This window comes from Halichoeres trimaculatus, unplaced genomic scaffold (assembly GCF_033239565.1).
Source record: "Halichoeres trimaculatus isolate MK-OKI-2021-1 unplaced genomic scaffold, fHalTri1.1 fHalTri1_scaffold_12, whole genome shotgun sequence".
Lineage (NCBI taxonomy): Eukaryota > Metazoa > Chordata > Actinopteri > Labriformes > Labridae > Halichoeres > Halichoeres trimaculatus.
In genome coordinates this window covers 24123710-24151539 of record NW_027437190.1, presented here as the reverse complement: position 1 = coordinate 24151539, position 27830 = coordinate 24123710, and the positions used below count along the sequence as shown (strand labels likewise).

At 40.3% G+C, this 27830-nt stretch overlaps 3 protein-coding genes and 1 long non-coding RNA gene across 4 annotated transcripts in view; 3 read left to right on the top strand and 1 right to left on the bottom strand.

The window, feature by feature from the left end:
* Positions 1-7854, top strand: part of ceacam1 (CEA cell adhesion molecule 1) — a 29145-nt gene extending 21291 nt beyond the window's left edge. Inside the window, exons 14-17 of the mRNA XM_074683285.1 lie at positions 317-634; positions 839-1117; positions 1254-1520; positions 7820-7854. Of these exons, the coding sequence (XP_074539386.1) occupies positions 317-634; positions 839-1117; positions 1254-1520; positions 7820-7854 (899 nt within the window). The remainder of the gene's footprint in view (positions 1-316; positions 635-838; positions 1118-1253; positions 1521-7819) is intronic.
* Positions 7855-7922: 68 nt separating this feature from the next.
* On the top strand, positions 7923-11026 carry LOC141800622 (cell adhesion molecule CEACAM6-like). Its single transcript, XM_074683284.1, has 6 exons — positions 7923-7943; positions 8859-9251; positions 9886-10246; positions 10358-10606; positions 10710-10794; positions 10888-11026. Exons 1-5 carry the CDS (start codon positions 7923-7925, stop codon positions 10781-10783), a joined length of 1098 nt encoding a protein of 365 aa, XP_074539385.1. The 3' UTR covers positions 10784-10794; positions 10888-11026.
* A 1515-nt stretch (positions 11027-12541) lies between these two features.
* LOC141800492 (uncharacterized) overlaps positions 12542-27830 on the top strand; it is a 36475-nt gene continuing 21186 nt past the window's right edge. The window contains exons 1-2 of the long non-coding RNA XR_012599344.1: positions 12542-12833; positions 12915-12970. This is a non-coding gene — a long non-coding RNA (uncharacterized LOC141800492). The remainder of the gene's footprint in view (positions 12834-12914; positions 12971-27830) is intronic.
* LOC141801004 (cellular retinoic acid-binding protein 2-like) lies at positions 21084-26753 on the bottom strand. The gene is made up of 4 exons (XM_074683893.1): positions 26369-26753; positions 23631-23809; positions 22991-23107; positions 21084-21648 (listed from the first exon to the last, which is right to left on the bottom strand). The coding sequence occupies exons 1-4, from the start codon at positions 26448-26450 to the stop codon at positions 21592-21594; spliced, it is 435 nt and encodes a 144-aa protein (XP_074539994.1). The 5' UTR covers positions 26451-26753; the 3' UTR covers positions 21084-21591.

Genomic DNA, 27830 nt, shown 5'->3' with positions numbered 1-27830 from the left:
TTTTATAATATAATAAGGGGTGATGACACCTCTCATTTTCACCACTTATAGCATGGATAACAGAAACTTGTCTTTGCCTTTTCTATAATTTTTTAACCTGGAGCACAACAGCATTTAACTCAAAACTATATTTGAGCACTGGAGGGTTTTTTATTCTGAGTGTGGTAGAAGACAATGAAAGGGGAATCATGGTCAGTAGAAACAAAATGTTTACTATCAGAGCAGCTTTTATATCAGTGTTATTTAACTGATAAAGAGCATTATTACTACATTGTGTTTTTAATTAGAGTCTTACACCCCTCTCCGTGTATTTCAGGTTTAACCAATGGAGTTGGTGTGTTGCCAAACACTGTAAGTGCAGCTGTGGGAGGAGCGCTGAATTTCACCACCACACTTAGCCAAACTGAAGAACCATTTTTTTCCATCAACTGGAAGTTTGGTGACATAAATATAATCACTTCAGATGTTTCAAACAATACTGGATCAGGGTACACAAACAGGATCACCCTCTTCCCTTCCACGGGCTCTCTGGAGCTCAGGAATCTGGCTTTGACTGACAGTGGAGAGTACCGAGTTTTTATTGTACCCAATGGAGAACCTGTCACAGCAGGGAGCACAAGATTACAAGTGTATGGTGAGTTTGAAACTGTCTGTTTTTTTGTTTTTTTTTTGGTTAAGCATGTGTAGTGTACTGATGCTAATCTGTTGAGACTGATGAATATCAAGGGAAAACTCAATCTACATCCATGAGCCTCTTCTGTTACCCTGGGCTGTATGTTGCAGGTGTATTTTTTTGAGTGAAAACCTGCGTAAATAAAAGTTTGTTTTGTACACACAGGGCCAGTCTCCAACGTGCAGGTAACCAGCATCAGCACAGAGTTGGTGGAGTTCAAGAGCCACGTTAGTATCGTCTGCTCCTCCCAAGGAACCTCCCTCTTTTTCATGTGGTGGAACGACACCTCTCGAGTTACAGCCAGTGACAGAGTACAGCTCATGGATGGGGGCACCACTTTCACCATAACCAACGTGACCCGTTATGACCAGGGACCATTTGCATGTACAGCGTATAACTTTATAAGCTTGGAAACCAGTCCTGATGTAAACCTCTCCGTCAGCTGTGAGTTACTGACCTACATGTTCAGTGTTGCGTCTGTCTTCATCTGCACACAAACATTCAACAGAATTTAAAATTGTAGCTTAACACTTTAAAAAGCACTAATCTTTAACTTTGTTTTCCTTATGTTGCTTTTAAGTTGGCCCTGAAAACACTAATGTAAGGCGATCTCCATCGCAAGAGTACTTCAATGAAGGATCAAACATGAGCCTGCTGTGCTCAGCTGACTCCAGACCTGCTGCCATGTTTAACTGGTTCTTTAATGGAGAAGAGCTGCCTGATACTGGACTTGAGCTCAGACTGGCACACATAAACATGAACCAGAGTGGAAACTACAGCTGTCTGGCCTCAAACAGCAAAACCCTAATGAATCATATGTCTCAGTCTTTACCTGTGTCTGTGCTAGGTAAGTTGAACTTGTCATGGACAAAATGTGTTTCCACTCACTATTTCAAAAGCACTTATCTTTCAACCCACAGAGAGAATATCAGGCGTTTCTGTCACATCGTCAACAAACCAAGCGATTGAGGGGAACTCAGTCAATTTGACCTGTGATGCTGCTGGATCAGTGTTTACCAGGGAGTGGATGAAGGATGGGTCAAATCTTATACTGGCTGACAACATGAAATTTTACGACAAGGACAAAGTGTTGTCCTTTCAACCTCTGACAAAATATGACAGTGGAGAATATTCTTGTAAAGTCAGTAACCCTTTGACCAATGAGGAAGCCAGGCATTTCTTGATTGTTAACTGTAAGTGACAAACCCAACAGATACACTTCCTGTTAAAATATCCTCATTTCTTCTATTTCAAAAAAAAGTGAGCTTCTTTAATACACCTCCATTACAATCTAACCTGAATCTTTGTTGGGTTTGAAGTCTTTCCTCACATTTCTTCCTAACAAAACCCTCTGTTGTTTTACTCCTGCTGCTGTTTTGAATAACACAACCCTCACTTTGTTTGACTTCACTAAATTGTTTCAGATTATAAGGCCACAGATAAAATATCAAACTGTTTGATTTTCCAGATGGACCAGAAAATGTTCAAATCAAAGGTCCGAGTGAGATCCATCTTGGTCAAACCTTTAGATTAAGCTGCTCTGCTGAGTCCGTACCATATGCTGACTTCACCTGGATATGGAATGGGACGGAAATATACTTTTTGTCAGAGTATATTCACAACAACACTGAACTCTCTAGCAGTGGGAACTACACCTGTGAAGCCAAAAACAGAGTAACTGGTGGAAAATCTTCAGCTATGCGTAAATTAACAGGTAAAAACTGTTCTGTCTGAACGCCTTTTTGAATCATTTATACAAACATGTCCTATGTATATTAAGAGTGCACACTTCTGCACAGAAAGGGACAGAATTTAATGTTCAAAGTTGAAAACGATTTTTTTTTTCCTTTAGAATACAGAACTTCAACATGTGTTGGATCGGATCAACTAAGAAATAAAATGTACCAATATGTCTAGAAAAGTGAAACATTTACACGTACAGAAAATTTGTTTTGGCTATTTTAAGTATATTAGATTTAAAGCATGTAAAGGATAGTCGAATTGAATTGTTGTGTGGGTGTAACAGACAGTGTGAGAAAACCGTAGGGTCCTTAGGAAATTACAATTACATGACCACCAAATCACTATACGTACAGTGCCTTTAAAGGTGGTAGTTTTGACTATGTCCTTAAGAAAAGACCACAATAAATCCCCCATCTTACACTTTTCACAGAATCATTCCGAGAGTTCTTCCGCTTTTAGTTCGCAAAGAATTATGTATCTTATGACATTTTATTTTCAGTTATAGCTAAATGGCCAACTCATCTACATTTAGTAATTTTTACTCATAGTTTTGTAACATTTATGGTCGAAAAAAAAATTGGCAATACAACAACATGTAAAAAAAAAAAAAGCCCTGCCTTTGCTGCATATAACTTCATAAAACATCTGGATGACTTTGAGAGTTCAGCAACAGTCATGCTCATCACCCATCTGCTGAAAAAAGACATAGATATGTTGACACAAAATAAAAATTAAGAACTAATTGCATTAGTTTATAAAGTATTTATAAAGCTTGAAAACTAGTTGTTCTGATTTCACATCTTAAGGTCTTCTGCTTTTTAACTCTTGAAATCTTCAACTGTTTATTTTAACTCCCTCAAAACCCATATAGTGATTTGTTATGTATTTGTTTCTGGTCTGTATTCTCTAAATTTGTTAATGACGCCCTTACAATGCTTGAGTTTTATAACAATAATAATAATAATTAAAATAATAATAATAATAATAATAATAATAATAATAATTATTATTATTATTATTAGTAGTAGTAGTAGTAGTAGTAGTAGTAGTAGTAGTAGTAGTAGTAGTATTATTATTACTATTATTATTACTATTATTGCTGCTACTACTATTATTATTATCCTTTGTTTTTTTTTCTTGGCTGTTTTCGGTTTTATCTTATTTTCTTTACTGGTGAATTTTCGGCCCATGACTACAAATGTGAAAGTTTGTGCTCACCAAAATAAACTTGAAGAAAATGTTTAAAATATTGTTCATCAGTGATAACAGGCAGAGGTCAGAGGTCACAGACTGTGTTTATTTGATGTGTAGAATAGGTCGTTGAATTTGTGACAGATCACTCATCATTGTAATGGAATTTTAACCAACCAAAATTAATTCACTTAGGAGATAACATTAAGATTGAAGTGTACCAAAATGTTATAATCCATTATAATTTTGCCTTTCCTGTAACAAACTGAACTATGAGCTGTTTAAACAGTATTTTTTTTCTTTATTTTCATGTGTCTCAGTGGTAGAAAATGAAGGACTTTCTGCAGGTGCCATCGCTGGAATAGTGATTGCATGTTTAGCTATTGTTTCTTTGGCCATCGGTGGATTCTTTGTATACAGAAAGTGAGTAAAATTATCTCATGACCTCATCGTTTTTCCTCTGTACACTATGTCCAATGTTGAAAGTAATTTGGTTGGGATTCAAATATTGTAGATATTTAAACAATGCGTTATTTTTTATTTCAGATTCAGTAGCAAACCTGAGTCCAATAATCAATCCATTAACACAAGTAACGGTATGGATTCATCTGGCTACTTTTTCTACATTATTCTGGCTATACAAATAAAACACCTGAAATATAAGCTTGACTTTAACGGAGGTATTATTTGGTTACAGGGCATCTCCAACCACAACAAGAACAAGAAACACCAACACAAAATGAGCATATATATGAAGAATTAAGAATATACGAGAATCCATGAAATCACTGGGTTCTTCCATTTCAAGGTAAGTTTCAAAATTAACAATAAGAAAAGAAATAAACATGTATCCATAGTGTTTACATCCTGGTTGAACCATCCGACAGTTTTCTTCTTTTTTCTTGCAGATATGTGTTCACCTGCACAAAGACAAAAAGGCACTGACATTTTTTTTAAATGATACTTATTACCTAAAAGTTTCAAAGATGCTTTAACGAAGTCAGCCGTGGTGAATTTGAACAGTTACAGATTAACCAGAGTTTCTGACAGCTTTTTCTTTAACACCCAGCAATATCATTGTAATTAGTTTATTTTCTAATGGAGTGATCAGCAAAATTAAAGACAGCAGTATGACTGTTATTTTGTTTACATCTTATGGAAATGAATTATTATTATTTGAGATTTACGGGTTTCTTCCTTTTTCATGTTATGTTCACAAAAACTTGTTGCCCTTATTTCTTAGAGCATTGTTGCTCTTAGAAATAAGGTCAGGTAATATTTCTTGTACTGTTAAGACCAAACACGGGTAAATGTTTGTTGGGATGTTGTCAAATAATTAATGGGACATTTAAATAGCTCCTGTTTTCATGTGAATTTTCAGAATATTTGAACAAAGACTGATGACGTGTGCCCTGACCCAGTATTGTAAAAGGTTTATTTAAAAACAAATGATGCTAGATGAAGTGAGGATACAGTAGTGGCCAAAATTGTAAGTACATGAAAGATGTGAAAATGTTAACCTTTTTTGCCTGATATGATCATAAAACATGCAGACAGTTGCTCTAAAGCAAAGCAAATATCAGATTAAGTGAGTCCTTCTGTTTAATCTAATGTGTCACTATTTCCTGAGAGCTTAAATATTAAAACTATCTCACTATGTCTTCTGCACCTTCTGTACCTTTTTATTAAGGAAAATGGCCCAAAATCTCTGTTTGACAGCCCTGTTCCATGGTAAACAAAGCATGATGATATAATGATAAATTTGTAGATATTTCATTCATTTTTCAGGTGTTTTAATAGCCAGATACAAGATACAGATACAGTGTTTTGTGTTGAAATAAAGCTTTTTAATTATTATCTATACATTTCATTATTTTTTTTCTGGGTTTGCCTTTAACCATTTCTCTTACTTTAAACAGATTAACTGTAAAAGCTTCAGATGACTTAGGTGAAGTTTTCTGTTGATTGGTGACTTGGCTTCATGGATGCAAAAAGAGTAATATGGTATATTGTGACTGACTTTTCCTCTATATATGTCTATTTGATGCGGGTTCAAATAGATAGAAAATTAAGTGTTGTTTTGAAAAACTCCTGAAGAATACAGTTAAACCATCTATCTGAATCTGCTGGGAGGTTTATTGAAAATCTGCATTATGCCAACCTCTAGTAGACCTGACTGTTAAGGCAGTCTGGTTGAGATAGGGTCTCTTTCAAAGGTCCCACATTATGCTCCCTTTCTGCAGTTTAATATGGATCATTGATGTCTTCATGAAATGGTGGTAACATGATTTGGTCCAAAAAGCTAATAAATCAAGCACAGCAGCATTGTTTCCTGGCTCTCATAGCCCCTCTGTTCAGAACGGTCTGATTTAGTGGGCGTGGCATTCATATGTAAATGAGCCGCCGCTGATACCGCCCCGCTCTTCAACGTCACTGAGAGCGGCACCACGAGCTCCGAGTGCACAATGCTTAGAAAGCAGCAAAGCTTGTTTACCGTAACATTACAGGCTAAAACAACATGCTAACAGCAGCTAAAGTTAGCATCTTGAAGCTAACACAGTAACAGGGGGGACACTGAGGAAAAGCTCTTACATCTGCCCCACAGCACACAGCATTTAAAATACTCACATTTCCAGGGTCCAAAGTTTGTTCGCGAATGGTTTGTAATGCGCCTGGATTCAGGACCAGTCTATTTGCTAGCCCTCTGTTGTACTGTCCAAAGTTGGAAAAGCAGTCGGCCGTGAAGTGACTAGGACACACATGCTACTGAGTGTAGCTGGCACATTTCCTTGATAAATGAACAACAGCCACTTAGTCTTGTCTTCTTCCGAGATGGGGAGATTGTGAATGATGGAACTATGTGGCTGTTTACAGCCAAAAACAAAGCAGCGATGGCTCTTCAACTTCGGCCGCTGGAGAGATTTTTCTACAGCAGTGGGGAGAGGAGTGGGCAGGGAGGAGGTTCGGGGGTATCTGCTACGGTGGACCAATCAGGTCAGACTTGCTCCTGATCTGTCATAAAAGGGAAATCGCTGATGTCAGCAAATCCCCAAATTCCAAACAGCTCGTTTTAGGTCAGGATTTTACACTCACAAGCACTACTAAGTACAGGTTTTGTGGGCTGGGAGGAATGCCAAAGACCCACAAATTTCACTAAAAGACTTAATAAAGTTATTTTTGCATAATATGGGACCTTTAAATAGTAAACGTGTCAATTTTCACACATCATTTCAAAGAAAAAAAAATTGTATTTGGCTTGTGGAATTTTTGTCTCAATAAAAATGTACATACCAACTTAAACAAAAACAAAGAAATCGATCATAAAACGTCATGGAAGACTTAACAATGTGAGGAAAGCTTTTTTCTTCAAGTGAAACGCCCTCCACAACAGAGCCTTGAGACTATTAACGTAACTCCTGTATTGAAAAAGTAGGTTAGGTTGTGGATATAAAATGTGTCACTCTGTTAAAATGTGCTCTTCTGTGTGCATTACAGTGAACTAATATACACTTAGTCATACTTACCGACTCAGAAAGTAACAAAGAATTTCTTCAGAGCTCATAAAAACTCAGAGATGTAGCATGACTCCTTATGTAAAGAGAGTGTTGTATCACATAAAAGTCTAAGCTAACATTTTCCCATTTAATTTGCAGAGGTTCTTTGAAAGAGAAAACCCACTTTTTCTTAAATACATTTTACATACTCAAGTTTTTGTATAACTTCTGTTTTCCAAAAATGTTGAGTTCCAGCGGTAAACTTGGAGGAAAATGTTGGAAAATTCGAGTTAACTTGAAAAGATACAGTATGTAATTAAATGCCAGGGTTGAGTAGCATTTAATTTCAACTGTTAGTGCACATAAAGCGCAGAGTATCAGGTAGTGACTCATCAATGACTGGAGTTTCACATCCCATTCTGAACATTCACACATCAGCAGATAAAGACAAGATTCACAGAGTGAATTTTTTAGTTTTTAAACCAGTTGTTGGCTTTGTAAAATTTGGATAGAATTGAACTTATCAGAATGTAGTTACAAGAAATGAAAGTGAACTCAAGGCATCAACAATTAACACAACTTAATTTAGAGAGGAGAAACTTTACAATATATTCCCATTTTCTTTGTGTTTAAAATCTGGTGATCTGCAGGTACTGAGGTCATGTTTGTAAAGCTGTCTGAAGGAGCCTAAGTGTCTCGAGTGTCTTTGATCTTACAGGAATGACTCGACTCACTGCAGCTCCTCAAACATGACCCTGTGACAGCCCCAAACCACTCACCGAAGAACTCGTAAAGGGGATGCACTACATGCCTCCACTACCATGACTCACACTTCTGCTGCAGTACACAAACATAAGATAGACCCCAGATTAAAGAGTATTTTGACTTCTTTTTCACTGTTTCATAAAAGTTTCTCATGTTTGAAAAGTTTAAACCAAAGGTGATGTCCTTTTTCAGTGTGTAACTACATGTTTATCTCAATGTAACACAGAATCAAACATTCACTGTTGTTTAATATCAAGACATAATTATGAAAGCAGATACAGACCTAACTTCAGGGTCAAATCAAGTAAAAAAAATGTGTTTGGTTCAGTAATCAGCCTTTCCAACAGCTGCATCAACATCAGCAAAACATTTGTTTATGCTTCTATCATCATTTTAGGTTCATAGCAAGAAATAACACAGCATGTATCAGTCGCTGATTAGATCTTGGCTTATTTTTCGCATAAAGAGTTAAAGTGCGGATGTCTGGACAATTAGCTATACATGTGATGCATAAAACTAAGAAGGAGAAAGGTTAAAAAAAAAATAGAAAAAAAGCGTCAAATTTTCTATTTTTTTAAGGGGGTGAAAGTTCTTTCACTGAACTTTAATTATGAGGCTCCTGTCTGCATAATAATATCAGGAAAAGGACTATAGTCACATCCAAAGTCATGTCTACGAAAATGAGTCTAGCGGAGTCCCTCAGTCTGAGTCCAGGTGACTCCTGACTGAACATATACCCAAGGGCATTTAGGTGTGTGTGCACAGTGGCATCGTAAACACCCAAACATTGTGTGTATGTGTGTGTGTGTGTTTCATCACTGGGGTGGAGGCTGGAGCGCTCTGTGTGTGTGAGACAATAAAAGAGCAGGGGTGCTGTCTGCTGACCTTACTTTTCATTTTAGGGAGGACTGAGTGACAACGTGAAGTCGTGATGTACATCATGGAGAACGAGCTGCTCAGGGCTGCTGCTTGTTTGGTGCTTTTCTTATCAGGTAGATAAATTTCAAACACTTACTGAGTCACATTATGAATGTGTTTCATTGTTTTTAACTGTTTGTCTCTTGATCTTAGGCACCTGTGTTGGTGAGGGTATCCTGCCTGCTGGACCCCTGAGTGGGGCAGTGGGAGGCAAAGTGATGTTCACCACCAACCTTAGACCTCCAGAAACCCCTTTCCTCTCTGTCAGCTGGAGCTTTAAAGGACTAAATATCATCACCTCCACCAGCACCAACATCACTGAACCAGGACACGCTAACAGAATCTCTTTAGACAGAGCCACCGGGTCCTTGGAGCTCAGGAACCTGGTGCTGGAGGACAGTGGGGAATACACGGTCACCATCATCCCAGACGGAGGGCTGCAGAAACAGGGAAAGATCACACTCAGTGTATATGGTGGGCGTCATTTACTTTTCATGTTTAAATTTAACCAATTAAAATTCTCCTTTCCAAACTGCTGTCCAAAAGCAACATTTCAATTATATAAGTTGAGAAATTATTATATTTTTCATAATAGCCTACAAGTTTTATATGATGACCAAGCAGAACTCTCTCTTTTATTGGTGCCTTTAAGAAGGATTTGGATTGTGCAGCACACAGGCACAAGACAAAATATCTTAGGGGAACACAAAAGTCTATTATATTGTATCAAATAAAACACTTGAGTAGTTTTACAAATCAAGACATATAATCAATCTAATCTTTTGAAAATAAAAACATTTATTGACTTCTTTTCCTGTTTATGCACAAGTGTATCTGCAACAAGTCAAGGTGAAATGATTTTGTTTTTCATTTTCCCAAAAATATAAATAGACAAATGCAACATAACTACATGTAAGACTACTTTGACAAAAGTAAACTGAAAAAAGTAATTAAAAAAACATCAAGTTTTCTTTTACTCTGGTGCATTAAATTGTTCAAGGTTGTTTCACTATTTAAAAAAAAAAAAAAAAAGGGGGGGGGGTCATTTCATAGCTTAAACTTTGGATCAACTCGATGAGCTGAAGCAACCATTGATTTGAGCCCCACCACTACATTGTTTATGTTTACTCCTTCAATGATATCACAGTGTCTACACACTGGACTAAAACTCTTCATTTTCCACCAGTTTTGATATCCGGAGCCACCATTCGCAGCCCAGCAGCCATCTTAATCGAAGACAGGAGCTCCACTAACCTGACCTGTGAGGCGTCTGGCTCTATCACCACTAGGGAGTGGATGAAGGACGGCTGGCCTCTCCTTCAGAGTGACCGAGTCCGCCTCTCCTTAGACAACAGGACAGTGTTCATACAACCTGTTCACAGCTCCAACCACGGCACCTACCAGTGTCGGGTTAGCAATCCTGTTAGCACCATGACTGTGGCTCATAATCTTACTGTCAACTGTGAGTAGTCTGCTGTGAGCCAGGAGCCATTTATTCATTAAGTATTTGAAGATAATCCCCTTTTTGCATTTATACAAAGGATTGCAATCTGTAACTCTTTTGTTTATGCAGTTGGACCTCACAACATTTCAATATTACCGCCATCAGCAGCATCACCAGGCCACAAAGTGACACTGCAGTGCACAGCAGCCTCTGTCCCACCAGCAAACTTCAGCTGGACGTTCAATGGTAACGAGACTGATGTCAAAGACTCTGTGTACATCATAGAGAGGCTGGAGGAAGACAGCATTGGGAACTATACCTGCACTGCCAGGAACATGGTGACCATGATGGAAAACTCCACAGTCCTCTACCTGAGAGGTGAGGTTTCTCTGCTACATCTGTGTATTATAAAATTTGTAAATGTCAAAATTACAGTAATTTTTTTTAAGTGGAAGTGACAATTATCTTTTTTTTCCTGAAGCATCTGGTACTGCCCCCTGCTGGTTGTTTTCAGTGCTGCTGATTTGTGCACTGGCTCTGGGTGGGTTGCTGTAGAACAGTGGCAGGTAAGAGGTTTCAATTGTTATAGATTTAACATATTTTCACTTTTAAATATTACTTATTTGTCCTATAACTAATTGAATACATTTTTTTCACAGATTCCTTCCTCAGATATGGGTTGTATTTTGAAAGAAGACAACAAGGTTGCTCAGACAAAGTTGAAGCTTGCACAGGAAAAACAACCATCAAATTAATAAACTATATAGACCTTTGTATATCTCTTTGCAAATTTTTATGAAGCCAATGAAAGAAATAAAATAAAGCTGTGTCTCTGGTGAGTCAATGCATTACATTTTTGTTCAAAAACAGAATTTGGATTTATTTCACACTTGGTATTTTGAATGTATGCATGTAAGTGTGCACATGAACATATTTGGTCCACATTGAGGTTAAAAATTGAAGTACCACCGTTGTCTGATTCAGAGTAATTCAATCTGCAGAAACCATGTGACCTTTTTTCTTTAATTAATCATAGAAGATAAAAAGCTAAGCAGAGTGGGGCCTGGTTACTTTTTAGATGAGAAGTCACCTATGTTGCAAGAAGGGGCCATGTAAGATACAACACGGCATTAATCAGGTGACCGTGGCTCAGTGGTGGAGTTGTCATCTCTCAACTGGAAGGGTCTGGGTACTGTCCCAGCTCCTGCAGTTACATGCCAAACCCCTAAATGCTGTTGGACAGTGGTGTGTGGATGGGTATGGATGTGTTAGCTCTTACTGATGATTCCAAGTCTCTGCCATCAGTAGCCTATATGATGTGGCGGAAGAGACTAGCGTTGTGAAGTGCTTTGAGTTGTCACCATCTACAACAGATCAGCTAAGAGTGACAATATCTTTGCAAATATGTGTATTCTTTTGTGAGATTGACATGAAAAATATCTCTCCAAATGCAGCAGCTCATTAATACTAATACTGTAATGAAAGCATATTGTTACTCGTGTACAGCAGCCGTGAATACAATGGTTGGAACAAGCTGCAGGTAGTTTTCAGTAAAATTTATTGTTAAGTTAACAAAAATAATCTATCAATTAGGTGACTTTCATGAAAAGTAAGACTTTTGTTGTTGTTTTTGTGACTAAACATCTTCATCGCTCTATTTCAGCTTCCCCTGCTGTCTGTGTTCTCAGCAGTTCTGTTTAATCAGTTTATGACACAACTTATTTTAAATAGCAGACAACCATTATTATGTTGTGGTAGCCATTTCATGAACATCTAATTTTATTCATTTTAATTTTTGTTTTGTTTGTTTGATTTGTTTTGTGTGAACACATGGGAGGAGTTAATAAATGATTATATAGGTGTGGCGACCCTGGAACATGATTCGAAAATCTATTTTTTATTATTATTATTTTTATTTAGTAAAGGGGTGGGAATTATTGTAAAGGGGTGGGAATTAATAAGTTTATACTTCATCCCACTCCTTTTCGAATATGTGATTAGATAATGTCTGTTTTGTATTTTTTTCTGTCTTTGACAGAGATTTCACTTTGACCTCATGTTCGAAATAAAAAATAATAATAATAAAACAATAATAGTAATAATAGTAATATAGAAATATAATAATAATAATAATAATAATAATAATAATAATAATAATAATAATAATAATAATAATAATAATAATTTATTTATTCATTTATTTCGAATATGATGACCCCTGACCTGACCCAATCAAAAAGTGATAACCCCGGAACTGAAAAGGGCAATCATGAAAACAGATGACCCCGGAACTGCATCGTACAATCGTGAAAATCCAGACGACCATAGTCCTGACTCACAAACCATTTTAAAAAAGTGCTTACCATGGACTTTGAGATAAAATCATAAAGGTGGTGACCCCAGAATTGAAAGACAACAAGCAATCATCCCACTAATATTAGGAGGAAACTCGATTAACTATTGAGTTAACCCCCGTTAGTTTGTGCCGATACAGTCACTAGTTATTCAGACCCAAGCCGTTTTACCAACCAGGCAGTAAACGTGTTTTTGATGCAAAAGTCCGTTAATGCTCATCGCGACCGTTAGCCCTTCAGCTGAACGTCAGGTAAACAAAAAAGAAGATTGTAACATTTGTCAGCTGACTCATCAAATTGCACCATTAAAAAAGTGCACCTGTATTCCGCAGGTGTCCCTACTGGAAGAAGACTATGAGACATGTCCCGGTGACTGGGTTTCAGATAAGTACGCAGATTCTGTATGGAAACATTTAGGCAACGCAAAACGCAAAACATGTTAGCATTTCATTAAGTGTGCTTTGACTCTTACTGTTCAGGATTAGTTGAGATTTTTTTTTTGAGCTTTAAAGAAAAATTCCCAACATTTTAGCTGTCTTGGCTAAGGACCGAATCTTCTCACCCTGTGGTTTCAGTCTCTTCATACAAATTTGGAACACTTAAAATTTAATTTTTGGTGCATACATTTCTTCAGATTAAGATTTTTTTTCATACATTTGTAAATCTTTGTTTCAGAGAAAGAATGTCAGGTGTGCATACAGTGGCCTGTATAAGGGATGGGTTTTGTCCTCCTCACTTAAAGAGTTGGCTCTTTCAGCTCTCAAGTGTATCTTCAGATTTTTGTTACCTTAATTAATACATTCATGTGTGACATAAAATATCAATATAAAAAATAATACATCATATGTTCATTTACATGACTTTGTTTATATGCTTAGTATACTCAGAGTGGAGCAATGCTGCAAAAACATAAATTCCATCTCAATTAGATAAAAGGTCCAATCTCCTATTGTATATTATGTATTAACTTTTAGCTGTTACAATGAAACACCATAGATAAGCTCAGTAATTCACTGTTATTTTTTCTTTTCTTTTTGGTTTTGTGTTAGTCATCTCATAACTGTCAGGCGTTTAATAATTGGCTGTGCTGTGTTGGCTGCTGCTTTTACTGTATCATATGTCACCACTTGATGTCACTAAACTTCCACCTGTGTTTTTCTTCAGTCTGGTTGGACTGTCTGGATGTGAGCCTGATTACTGAAACATCTGCTCAGGATCTTGTCTTTTTAGCTGATTGCAAAGCTCATACCAAGCCAGTTTGTTTTCTCATTTTCAGTACTTTGCCTCGTGGTGGTCAGCTGATGATAGATGCATCTTATTGATGATAAGTCCTCCTTGAACTGATTTGTATAAATGTTGATTTGTCCTTCTCTGACTCTAGCAAATCAGCTTTCCTATTTACAGCAAATCATGTGGCTTTCTGCTTGGACTGAGACAGACAGTAAGTTAAGTGGATTCAAGAGAAAGCACGTCAGTGGCCAACAGACTTGAAATGAGAAGATCTTCATTAGCTTTGATTTATAAATCCATTGGGGTAGGAGGTAATGATCATGAGATAATTGACCTCTGTCTCTCAGTCAGTGCTTTTACAGTTAACTGCTTCATTGACTTTGGGCTCCATCTGTGTCCTTGCCGTTATTTCCTTTCACTTCTTTGTCCTTATGTTGTTCCACTTTCTTTCTTTTTGATCAAACATATATTGATGATATTGTGCATGATGATCCAAAGAGTGACAGCCCCACCAAGAAACAAATAGGCTTTTCACATCTTTTCACATCTTTCCACATTTGCAGTGACCAAAATTACCTTTGTTTTTGGCAGGCTGCTGTTGCTCGACTGACAGCCTCGTCATATTGTCTGGCAGCCGCATGTAAACTCAGATGCAAGCTCACATGCAACCAAACTTCATTTTACACAACCACAGATTCCTGCATAGAGGTGGAGCTGGAGCAAGAGCCAAGAGACTCTCTCTCTTGCTGTCTCTCACACACACACACACACACACACACACACACACACACACACACACACACACACACACACACACACACACACACACACACACACACACACACACACAGACTGTTTCACACCAGTAGGAGCTATGCACGAGTCCATTAAACATCAGGCATTAAATCGAACTCTGAAAAATCACGCTGCTATAGCAACACAACATGAATTGGTGCAGAGACATGTTTTATGAAGTCTTTACAAACCACACAGTTGCATGCATATTGAATATTTCTTCTTGGACTTTGGTGAATTGTTTGACTCTTAATTCTTAATTCTTTATTGCTTTTTATACTTAAAGATTAAAGCATCTGTTGTCTGGGCAGAAACCAAGAGATGCACCGCCACCAGGGAATATTCTGAACCAGGTGTGAGCTTTTGAGACAGCAGCAGGGACTGCATTTTGAACTTATGTGAAATGTAAAGCCACTGCACATTTTGAGATAAGAAGCAAAAGGAATTCCTTCTAGGTCTACTTCATTAGCTGGCACATCCTTGAGATATTTTTGCCTGACGGATGATCAGTATATCAGCGTCAGACATAGACGGGGGGCAGCAGGAGATCATAGCACCATTATGTTACATATCATCATTGCAGTACAGCAGATGTGATTTGTGGGTAAGGTAGACGGTAGTGACAGTGTAGTGTTAGTAGACGGTCCTGTTTTCTGTCCGTCATCAGGTGCTTCTGCAACGTCACTCTTGTTTGGTTTGGCAGGAGCTGTGCCAAAATTCAACACCCGGGGTTAACGTGATGATTTTCTGTCAGTGTGCCATACTCCTTTTTCTGTTCCCATGGAGTTGCACATGTTTGTTTTTTTAGAAAACATCACTCTCCATCACAAACTAAAAAATATGGAAAGCATGCTTTCCTTTTAACTTTTTATTTACATGTTTCTGTGTATGTGAATGTGTGTGTGTGTGTGTGTGTGTGTGTGTGTGTGTGTGTGTGTGTGTGTGTGTGTGTGTGTGTCACAGGGGGGTTGCATACATTTGCAGCAGCCACTTGTACTTACTTTTTTTTTTTTTTTTTTTTTTTTACAAGGTGTGCTTCCTTAAGCCCATTTTCTAAATTAAACCCTTCTGTGATCTGTCAAACCACACTACAGCACACCTCAGCTGGCTTCAACTTTGTGTCCAGAAATGACATGGAAATGCTAGTCTCCAGCATGCTCTGACCCGGCCATCGTCTGGAGCTGTTCAAAAAGAGGAAATGGATGCAGAGAGAGGGGAAGAAAGGAGAGAAAATATGAAGAGGGGGGTGTGATTGGCTAAAACCCATGCAGGGAGTAATCAAATGCAGGTTCTAAAAAGTTATCACTAATGTATGCTGTAGTCACTACATGAGGCTCAAAGAGTCGAAAGGCATTTGTGTGCACTTTTTTGAGTAAGTCTGAATCAGCTGGGTGCTGTTGCTTTAAAATAAAGAGACTAGTCATGGAGGTCTGAGAGTTGACCTCCTAATGATTATCGTAGATGTGTGTCTGAACAGCCACCTCTAACACTCCTTCAGTTATACAGTTTCTGTTTCTACATGTCACAACATGCCACAACATTTGACCAATGTTGGTGAACTGACCTTAAAGATTATTTTGGACGAGAGGACTTCCAACTTTTTGTGAAAGGGGTGGGGAAGGTCCTTTCTGTTTGGCCTGACGGAGTCTCCAGATAGAGTGAGAGCCATGCCTAAATGATTACTTAAGTTTTGTGTGGAAAAACTTGACTGGCACTCAGATCGCTGACCTCAACCCTGTTCAGTGCTTATGGGATAAACGCCAGGCTACAAAGAGGGGTGATCCAATGAGCACTAACCACGATTTCACTGTTAAAACTTGGTTGATAAGGAAATTAGGTCGGAATGAAATATGGCTACAGCATCAATATGTCTCAAAGCACAACCTCATCTTTAAGACATGTCTTTTACAACATGACCATTTTCAAATGCTTTAAGCATACACCCCTTGTAAAGACGCCATAGACCTCACCCCAGCAAGCCATGGTTCAGCACCAGCCATCTGCTGCATGCCTCCTCCCACTCTCTACTTCCAAAATTTCCTGTCTCTCTTCAGCTGCAATTAAGACAAAAATTCCTGTAGAAAGTTCTGGTTAAGATTCTGACTTGTCATGTGAACTGGAAGGAGAGCTGTAGCAGCTTGTTTTAATAGTGCATGCCCTTTATTTGCAAGAGTACACAGACACTCTGGCAGAGTAGAGATCCATTAACTTCTCCCACACACCACCCCTTTCTCCTCTTGAGTCCTCTTACTGTATCTCCCATCTTTTCATCATCCCCCTCAGTTTGTCCAGAGGTCACCATCAGAGCCTGTAATTAGATTTATGATTAAATCTTTGGTCTTCACAAAGACTTCATTCAGCCTTCTTCTAGTGTACTGTAGGATCATTGTTAGGAAGATGATGCAGGACTGATGATCAGATACAGTACCAGTTAAGGGATTCTCCCTGCTGAAATTGGAGGTTTGCAAATCATATAATTAAACGTTTGACCAGTTTCTGAATCATCGTTTATAAAATTAGCAAATGATGCTCTGGTCCCTGCCTAACCTTCTCTTCGTGTCTGACTCAGTGTCTCCATTTCAGTCCTCTTTGATTTTTATTTTCCCTAATGGAAGGATCCTCTGCCCAGACCTTTGAGAGAAGAGCTTTTTTATGGATGTTGGTTTGAGTCTCCTGTGGTGCTGACTAGGTTTAAGGTGCCAACAATATTCTGGTGATTTCCAAGTTTCTTCCTCTGACCTTCATTGAATATATTCCCCACACTCTGTCTTTCCTTTGGCCTGCTAAGTCTGCTTTCTGACAGAGAATGCAAGAAAATTAAAGTTGATATTTGAACGGAATGATTGTATGAAATGTTGTGTCAAGGAAGCCAATGTGGTGTCGATGACTCGTTTTTTCTTCTTTCTCTTCGGTAAACATTTCAATTAAATGATGCAGCAGCTGTGAGTGTGAGTGTGTGTTCGGGGTATGCCCTCATGTGTACTATTCTTGACTAATGTTTTACAAGAGGCCTCAAAAGTTCCTGGGTGGTCTAATTGCGTTTGCCACAGGAGATTGGTGCACTTAACCACAGCGTGTGTGGCTGTCAGATGTGTGTATTACTCTGCACGTCTTTGCAGGTGTGTGTGGTGGTGTAAATCAATATCTTGAAGGGTGACAGTACAGTATGTGAGGGTGTTAACTGACACTCAACTGTCATCACACTGCTCTTTTCTGCAGTATGAGTGTGTGCCGTTACAGACCATTGAAGGAGATATGGGGGCTCTTTTTTCCCATCATGCCTTCCCCCTGCAGGGTATTTTCCTGCAAGCCCTCCCACCTCTTTACTATCTAACCCAGTATGCACTTGACCTTCATGGCAATAATTGCTTGAACCAGATCACAAATCACCCAACTTGACTTTTGTGACACACTCTGAAGTTTGAAGTATGCAGACAAGTACACACACTTCACCCTGTGCTATAAGTCATCTGTCAAAGTGTGATCTGACTCAGCTGTGGCAGCAAGCATCAAGTGTTCCCATTCAAACCACCTGTGGTGAACTCATTAATAGATATTTATTGATCAGATGTACTTACACCGTGTTGGTGTTTACCTCCATCACAGTAGTATCTTTCATCTTGTTTTAATGTGAGAGTGCTTTCTTGTTTTCTCTTGGAGGCAGTGTAGGAGTAAGTATATTTGTTACGATGTTGCCAAACTGCCTTCTGCTCCTTGTTACGTTTACTGCAAAGCCTGCAACCTGCAGGGATAATTCTGCAGTGAGGATGCCAGCAGTAGAGGCTGCATTTCTACGCAATTCTTGTTCTTTTTAGACATTCCTCTCTGAGGACTTTTCACACAATGCTGTGCACCATGAAGATTGTCTGCTCACCTTTTGGGTGAGCCATGACTGTATTTTATGAGCTGCGTGTACAGTGTGAGTGTTTGATGGTATGTGTGAAGAGTTCCCAGAATGTGTGTTTTTAGTTTGGTATGTGAATGTGTGTGTATGTGTGTGTGTTTTTTACGGGGGTCCGGTGCTAGTCGGGCGTTTTGAAGGGGGCCAGACAGCTGCCTTTTACTGCCCCAGGGGGTAATAAACATTGAGGGAGGGGTAGTTATTTACCCCTTTTATTAGGGCAGGAGGCAGAGGAGGGGACTTTATTGAGGTCACACTGTAACTACACACAGCTGCAGGCAAGAAGAGGAATAAGGGAGTTTTCAAATAGATGAATAAATAAAACAGTAACTTTAGCATCTCTAAACCTCTCTACCAGGGATCCTCGCCTAGCCGGTTTCACTCGTCATGTTGCTGTTTGCATGTGTGGGTGTGTGTGATCTAAAGGTCATCCATCTTTCGCCCACTTTTTAATTTCCAGGTTCAGCCCACTCCTTGTTAAGCACATCTGCTGTCAATCAGCTGTACCCTGTAATCCAACTGGCATTTCCTGCTGTTGGAGACATGCCCACTGACCATTGGTCAGTGACCATTTGATAACTGGTCAAGTAACTCATTGTCCCAAGGCCGTCAAAGATGCCCTAAGCAACAGGTTGAACAGCTAAGTGTTGAGTTATGGACTTTCTTGCCAAGAGTTCAATGAGACATTGATTGATCAGAACAGGAAGAAAATGCCAACTGGTTATGTAAAAAGGCTTGTAAAAAAACAAGCCTCTAAAGCTCTCTAACACTTTGGATAAGGGATGTGGCATCTAGTTGACTGTACAATTAAAAGCCATCACCAGAATTACTAGTCAGCATCACAAGTTACTAATATTTTAGTGTTGTATCCCTGAAATTGGGGCACGTATTGTGGCTGAGCTGTACCTTAACAACCGGGGCCGTATGCATGTCCAGCCATTAGCAATGAAAAAGGGACTGTTTATACTATTGATGGGGGAAAAAAAATCAATTAACGGTACGCATGAGCGAGATTAGCACCCCAACAGAGTATTAAATTTAATGGCAGTAGACCTCGGCACTACAGGTGCTAACGACAGGATTACTGCACTTGTTGGGCTGTTTGAAGATGGTGGATATCATGCTCATGCATTACCATTCAAGATGAAATGTGCAAAGGGAACAGATATGTAGAGATTAAATTAATCCTTCAGAAAAGTATGACGATGTCATATACACAGCAAATTTAGATTTCGAAGAGCGTTAATTTTCTTATTGTTGTTTATATGGAGGATGTATGAGCCATCCAATTTATTAGATGGGGGTTTTCCAGGAACTTTCCAGAACATATGACACTCTGCACCTGCCTCGCTCTAAAGGTGCATTAGTTAACCGGCCAGTTTTCAGCAGCAGTGCATGCCGTTAACACTACTACCAAATGGGTCGTTCCATTAAGGTGCATTATAACTAATGGTCCCATTTGTGTGATGACTGGATGTGCATGCCAGCCCTGAACTGTACACACAGATGACAGATAGTGCCTTGTAGCAGAGCGTGATTTGTCAGACTTTGGTCTTGAAATGGAGTTTAAGTTCTAAAAAGGCCATGTCTGGTTAATTCAACTAGAGCTGCGTAACCAGTACAGGCGTGTCATGTTGGCTGATTCTGTCTCTTCTAATTAACCCCATGGTTGGCAAACCTGTCATCAGAAACTGATAGAGTCTGTGATCCCAACTCTAGCTGTGCACTCAATTTTTAATTTTTTCTCAGGCCGGCTGGTCTGAAGTGGAAATTAGTCTCCTCTGAGCATCCCTTTTTGAAGATAAATTGTCATACTTTTTTCGTCCAAAATTCAAGTTGATCTAGGAGTTTAGACATGATCATATTTCAGCAGTACGCATACCAGGTAAACAGTACGGACTTTTAGACGTTAATGCCTGAAAAAAAAGCAGCTGATTGTGCATGTTAGTTGCTTCCCTTGTTACAGTCTTTTTTTTCTTCAAGTCAAGCAGCCTTCAAAAACTTTCCAGACGTAAAATAATCCAAATGTAACCCATTTGCAAATGGAAATCAAACATAGCATAGTCTAGTAGTGGTAGTTCTGCAGCTGGCTGTATGTTTGTGCTGCTCTGGGTGCAGGGGAAAAATCCAGCATTATTTAATCCAAATGAAACCTGTGATAAAACTAAGTAGACAGAGAAGGAAAAAAAAAATTTAAACAGAAACAGTATTGCCTTGTAGAATAAAGAAAGGGGAATAAAGGGGACATGTGGCAGATAGATGACTGGCAGAAAGGGATTTGGATGGATGGGGAGACAAAAACTGAGAGGGAGGGAGAAGGACTGGAAGGGAGGGGACAGACAAGTTATTCTAGTTGCAGACAGCTGACAGAAAGCCTAAAATAAGATGGAGCCATCTACTGAGCACATATTCCACAGCTACACTCACAAACCATAAAGCATATGCACAGTTAAACGCTAATGGTTTTCCGAACAGGAGGGCCAACATTTGACGCCAAGCTGAGTTTATGTCGTGCTTTATTGATTTGCCATAGAAAGTGTACTTTTCTATGATCACATATCATATAAAAGGGACACATAGTAAAAACTTTCGCGGTACAGTATCAGACTTCTAGTGTGGTAATAAATATAAAATGTCGCTGTGAAATAGAAAAGGTTTTAAAGTTGTGGGGCTACAGGAACAAAAAGAAGGGACACATCAAAACTGACCTGAAACTGGAAGAGCTCATAGATTCGGTTTATATATCTACAGATTAAGTCTCACACCTCTTCTGCTAAAACATACTCACATACCCACACGTACATATACATAAACAATACAAAATAATGGGCTGTCAGTCAGCAAATCAACCTTACAATGCAACATCCATGTTTAAAACCCAGCTGAGTACATTTGAGGCAGCTGTAGAGACAGAAGGCTAAGACCATTGAGAAGATACAAAATTTGATACACTAGAAAAAACTAGTAACATAGTGAAGCTAAGAGATGTACTGAAATTAAACTACAAGTGGACAGTGAGTGGTGACGCATGGGGGGAGAGTGGGCTGGAAGGATGAAAAGTGGGAGAAGTGCTCTTGTGCCTTTTAACTTCCTTGTCGCTCGTAGACTCTGGTGCATATCACGTCGTCTGCTCCCATGGTCTGAAAAGAAAGTAAAAAGTATTTCTTTAATAGTATCGTCAGGGCCGATAATCAGGGCTGATATTTGGCATTTTGGTGCATATTGACATCGGCCTTTTTTTTAATCCAACGACCGATATGAAACCAATCTAAAACTGTGTTGTTTTGGCTCTGATGCTTCTCTGCACAGTTTCTCCCTGTCTACACTATGGAAGCCTGAGATGGTCATTTAAAATCAGTCATGTAAAACCAAACAGAAAATTAATTCATCTGCAGAACATGCCTGTAAAAGGCAGCACAAACTTCATTCTATCCACTTTTATTGCAGTCACATCAAAACCTCATGAGTTCTACCAAGTGCAGTGGCATTTTCACATCACGCTATGAATGTTGATGCTCAAAAACAGTCTCACTAAATTACTGGCACAGTTAAGAGTTTCAGATTTGAGCCAAACCACAGTAAACCTGCTGTACGAATGTTTTTTTTGTTTACAGGCTGTTCAATTAAAAATCTAAGAGACGTCTGTTGTGGATGCATTTATGAAATCCAGTTGGACTGGTTTATGCGTTGACTTGGGTTCAATAATAATTTTAAACCCTTTTAAAATGAGTTTGGATGAACCATAACATGTTAGCTGGGTGGAGTCACTCATTTAATGCCCTTCTACTTGGAATTGTTTCTGTGAAGAAGAGATTTTTGCAACCGTCACGTTTTCTTAAGAGCAGTGGTTTATAGCAGCCTTCACAGCATGCACCACTTACACTTTAATTATTTGTTTGTCTCAGTTTTTGGTTTTATTGTCACAGACACTTCAATGCTTGAGGTTGATGTCTGAACATGCATTTGTAACCCAGACAGAAAGTCATTCATCTTCTGCCAGTTGAATGATTGGATCAGTGTTGTGGTGCTTAAGATGCAATTTTTTAAAATATCAGTCTTTTATTTTTATTTTCTTTTTTTTGTGCATAATTGGCATAGTACTAAAATAAATGCAGGTAGCAACTAGTGCTAAGTAACAGTGATGGAGGTAAAAGGTAAAAGCAAAATGGCATCTAAATGCATCTTTTGTCTTTAATATTTTTGAAAGGGGTTTACAGTATGAGGAAAACCTTTGATATTTTGTAACACTGTTCACTAACAATTTTGCAACTGATTAATAATGACATAGGTTTCTCTTGAACTGTTAAAAGACTCCAAACAGTAAATGTCTACTTTTCCCCCCACCTATTTTTCTCCTAAATTTTCAACTGTAGCATTTCAGGCAGTCTTTTGCGATGCATTCATTGCATTTGGTCATATTTTGATGATAAGTGTTTTTTTTAGCCTGAATCCATGCACCCTAAAGTTAAAGTCATGCTTTACCAGGATCAGCTTGCCATCATTGGTAATCTCTCTGGTCCAACACGTCTTTGGTCCTTCTCCTTTCTGCAGAGTCTGCTCACATCTGATCTTGGTGTCTGTTTCCCAACGTGGAAAACTCTGAGTAAAGGAAGAGAAAAAACATGTGAGAAATCATGTAAATTCTTAGATGCAAGGATGGGTTGATTCATAAATGTGCAGTGGAGGAAAAAAGAGATAATGGAGTGTTTAATGGAGAGCAAAAATAAGAAAGGTGGAGCATGGCAATCGCTGAGAGGTGATAACTTGTGATGCGCTCATCGCCACTAGAGCAAAGCATTGGCTGGTTGCATGTGTTTGCTTTGGAGACGGCCGAACAGAGGCCATCTATGGGAAAACAGGGAAGAATCAGGGAGGAGGAGGGCAGGAAGGGGAATGAGGGGAAGACCGAAAGTTGAAAGGGGTCGTAGACAGTGTGAAAAACATGATGTAGTATGATAGGACTTCAGAGACTAAGGGAGGGGTCAAGATGTGCTATCAGAGAAAATGTGATGAAAAGCCAAAATCAAAGAGATTACACATTTCTTCTTTGTATTCTCGTGTAGTGCGTGTATCTGTGCACAATCAGAGAAAGCAGAAAGGCATGAATACAAGTGTTGCGTACCGTGCAGGCGCGCCCATCTACTGTGGCCTCATTGAACTCCTGTCCCACAGTGAACGTGATGTTGGTGGTGCGGACTGTGGTTGACGTTTTAATATTTAGGGTCTCTCCATCCTGTTTAATCTCCACCAGAGGTTTGGCTGCTGCCTTCACCGCAATCATACGCAGCATCACGTTCACATCTACAGCAGCAAAAACAAGAACACAATCACAAAACTACAAAGTGCAAAAAGAAATGAACCACCATGCGAGCATTACACACCTTCAAGCTCACCTACGCTGCTCATGAGAGCACAGTTTTATTGGAGTTACAGTGTTGGTTTAATTGGTTCCAGCCTGAAGGAGCAGGGCCAATTTAACCAGTTTTTACTAAATCATGCAAACCCACAGGCCCAGGGGTGTGTGTGTGTGATTATGTGTGTGTGTGAGTGTGTGCTTGTTTTAATAGTGTGGTTTTGTTGTTTGTTCACAGTCTCCTCCTGCACACTCAGGGTAAAAGGAGCAGCCTGCCGCCACACAGCTCTGTCCAATAATGATGACAGAGGAAACAATGAGGTCATATGATAAAGCATGCCCAGCACATCTGCATTCCCCCCACGCTTAATCATCACACACACACGATTATTTATTTCTCCAGTGTAATCAGCATTATTCCCCTCTCCACACTCTGATACTCCCTCAGTGTTTTTTGATAAATTCATGATCCAGCGTGGGAAAAGAGAGGGAAGCAGCCCGGTGTGGGAGAGGGGGAGAGAGGAGGGGGAACTCAGACAGACAAGGGGCAGCAGTGGTCTGTGTGTGGTGTGTGAAGATCTCTGTCCAAGTGTGAAGGGAAGTGTGTGTACAACTTCCAGTGTGTATCTGCCGCCGAGTTGGGTTTCGCACTTCTCACCTCTCACACATTCCCACCTGTCACCAAGGGTAAATATATACAGACAGAGAAATGCACAGTCATTCAGTAAGCACCGGGATGTCCAAGCTGCACACTGTATGCACTGTCTGTGTGCTGCACACACACTGCATGGTAAGGGTGCTTTGTCATCATCTAAGTTTGTGTCATGTGAGCTGCATTCAGTATGGAAACATTGTCACCAGTTGGCGTTGCAATTTCATATCAAGATATCTGGTTGGAATAGACAGCTACTGTGTAAAGGATAGATTATAGGTCAGTCGGTCATTTATTGGAAAAAGGCTTTCATCCATTTTAAGGTGTTTTTGAAAATCAGCTGTCACACCTTTTCTTCTTCAAGTCTTAATAATTTTGTGTACTGACTTATAATGCAAAATATTTTAATTTTATTTTTGTTTAAGTGTGTTTCCGAATTAAATGTCAATCCACATGAAGCCTGTTTTAGATAAACCCTTAACAAAAATGAAGTTATTTCAAGCAACAGAAGGAAGCTGTAGACACATCTTGACCTCTGTGTCTGTCAGACAAAGGGGAGTCGAGTGCCAGTCTGTGGACCATTTGGGAGCCTTTGAGGGGGCTGAAGCTTCTCAAGTAACTGCAAGTTGTAGTAAAATAACCTGAAGAGACTTTGCAACCAAAATGCTTAAATTCACACAGTCCTAGCCACATGAGGACACACTCACACACAGGGATGGATAGATGGTCAGTTGGTCAGGGTCAGATGTCAAAGAGCAGAGGGCAGAGGAAGCATTTGGGACACAGAGGGATGAGGGGGAAAAGGGGAGTGAGGAAAGGAGAAGAGGATGGAGGGGACCGAGGAGGGAGCTGGGTGCTGACAGGCTGCATACAGCTGCGATGTGCCCCCCAGTGAGACTAGAGGGCATTCCTATCTGTCAGTCATGCCAATGCAGGGTATAGATTTTAGGAACACATGCCCTGATACATGTCTAAGTGTGTGTGTGTGTGTGTGTGGAAGAGAGAGTATTAACTCTACAGCTGTATTGCTTAGTGACTTTTTTCAGGCTAATCATGTTGCAAAAAACGCACAAATGCATTTAAAAGACGCTACCCCAGACAGACCTGAAGTTGCGTTGCTGTTTAATAGCTCGTTTTTGTGTTGAAAAGAGGAGGGGGTATCGTTTGTGAATGCGCTCCTCTATCTTCATAGACCTCAATGTGATTATAAGAATTCCAGGTACGCGCCCGTCATTTCATGAGAATTGCTCCTCAACCACGGATAGCTCTCCTGCTTTGCACGCGAGCACGCACGATAACACATTCAAGCACCACGCACGCAGGCAGCAAAATGCCCCAGAACAGCGTGAATCTGAGCAGCAGGTGTTTGTCCTTTTACTCGCACTGTCACTTCAGATAATAATGTGATCTTGCACTGTATCGTGCCATAACGGTCACCCCCCCCCCCCCCCCCCACACACACACACACACACACACGCACGCACACACACACACACACTGAGGCTGACACAGACAGATGTGCCGCCGTTTGTCCCTATTGTGCTGGCATGGGAAGCCAAAGGGGGAGATGAGAGGAAAAGGGCTGAGGCTGGCGGTGGGCCAAACATTGAATTTTGGGTTCTGCAGAATGACAAAGACCCCCCACCAATGCGGGACAGGGGGTAAGCCTCGCTGGTGCACCGACACAGAGAAAGATTTGACCTATAATGTGCTGAGAAAGCTACAGTTTGAGCTGACACATCTGATCTGTGTCATTATGCACAGAAATAAAAAGCTTTATAAGAATCCACTCTAGCGCAAAAAACGGGACACACTGCCAGAGGACCATGATGTAACAATTCTTTTCATCACTTACTGAGCTTCTTCAAGAGTTCTTCAAAATTTTCTGAACTCTTCATCTCCCAGGTGCCGGCGAAATTAGGGATTTCGCGCTCCATGTTTGGCTGCAGGTATTTTGTAGTTGAAGTGTCAGGTCCAAGTGCGGTAGTTGCGCCGCTCTCCCTGCGCGTCTTGCGTCAAAAAGCTTACAGTTGTCCCCTCTGAGTATGTTCTGAGCTTGTAGGATCACCAGATGGTAAACCTTAGATGGTACGGTTAATTCTGCTCTTCTCTCTGAATGACTGCCCGTCTTTCGCAGCTCTAATGTTACCTCTGTGACTGTGCTCGTTATAAGCGGTTCGTTTCAAATGAATGGCACAGCAAGCAGAGGTACTTGGGTCGGATCGTGAACGCCTCTTTCACACGAACACGCCCCACAGGCCGGGATAATACAGGCAGACATCCACAAGTGCCTCAACCTGGCCACTCCCCTGTGGGCAACATGTGCGCTTCAGCGCTTCATATGCAGCCAGCGTTCAGAGACGCCTCTCCTTCTCTGGAGTGAGCCACAGTCACCGCGCCCTGTTGGCCCCGTGCGTCCTGGAGAAGGCTTGCAAGATATTACATCAAATGTTGAGTTGTATGATCTATTTCACCACGTGGAATCTGGCCGGCAGTTGCTCAACATGTAAATGACTCAAGTCGGGTGAACATTTTAGTGCAAACAAGAAGGATGTCAGACAAACCGGTCTGTTGACAGAACATGTCGTCTTTGCAGGGCGGTGAGACGGAAACACCAGTCAACTGCCAGGCTGGCAGCCTGGGTAGATGGCAGAGCTGTGTGTGTGTGTGTGTGTGTGTGTGTGTGTGTGTGTGTGTGTGTGTGTGTGTGTGTGTGTGTGTGTGTGTGTGTGGGAAGAGGTAGGGGGGTTGAGAGAGAGGTGTGAGCGAGGAAAGAGACTGAGAGGCCAAGTTCACCCCAAGTCTCCTGTGCGCCACGGCGCTGTGTCATAAAAATAAAAGCGGTGGTAATGGGATACAGCTTCTGGCCCAGACCGGTGGGCTATCCATTTAACGGGGCCTGCGTCAGAGGAAAAAACACCCCCGAGAGGCAAGGCAAAGGGGGCATGGATTAAAATAAGAGGTGAGGTTGGCGCAGGTCGGCGGTGTCTCCTCAGAGATTTGCGCCCCCAACCCCACCCCCCGCAGCTCGGGCGGAAGAAAGAGCGGAGAGTAGGAGGAGACGCGGGGGCATTTGGAACAGCGCGTCAGACGGGCCAGTGGGGCAGGGTCAGGGGCCCGCAGGGTCGGAGTGAGTCCTATGAAGAGCAGGCACACTCACACACTGTGTGCGCTCACGCACGCACACGCTGATGATGGATGGCAACGGGACAAAGCCGACGTTAACTATTGACTCTTGATGGATGATCCCATCCGCTACACTCCACGGCGAATTAGCGCGAGGTACAATCGAGGGAGGTGGGCCGGGTATAAAGAGT

Bases quoted from the DNA above. Each gene is read 5' to 3' on its own strand.
- LOC141801004 (XM_074683893.1), bottom strand. From the start codon at position 26,450: ATGGAGCGCGAAATCCCTAATTTCGCCGGCACCTGGGAGATGAAGAGT. The intron at 23,108-23,630 runs GTACGCAACACT...TCCTTTACTCAG, and splicing joins TAGATGGGCGCGCCTGCACG to AGTTTTCCACGTTGGGAAAC. The intron at 21,649-22,990 runs GTAAAGCATGAC...CTTTCTTTTCAG, and splicing joins ATGATGGCAAGCTGATCCTG to ACCATGGGAGCAGACGACGT.
- LOC141800622 (XM_074683284.1), top strand. From the start codon at position 7,923: ATGACTCACACTTCTGCTGCA. The intron at 10,247-10,357 runs GTGAGTAGTCTG...TTGTTTATGCAG, and splicing joins TCATAATCTTACTGTCAACT to TTGGACCTCACAACATTTCA. The intron at 10,607-10,709 runs GTGAGGTTTCTC...TTTTTCCTGAAG, and splicing joins CACAGTCCTCTACCTGAGAG to CATCTGGTACTGCCCCCTGC.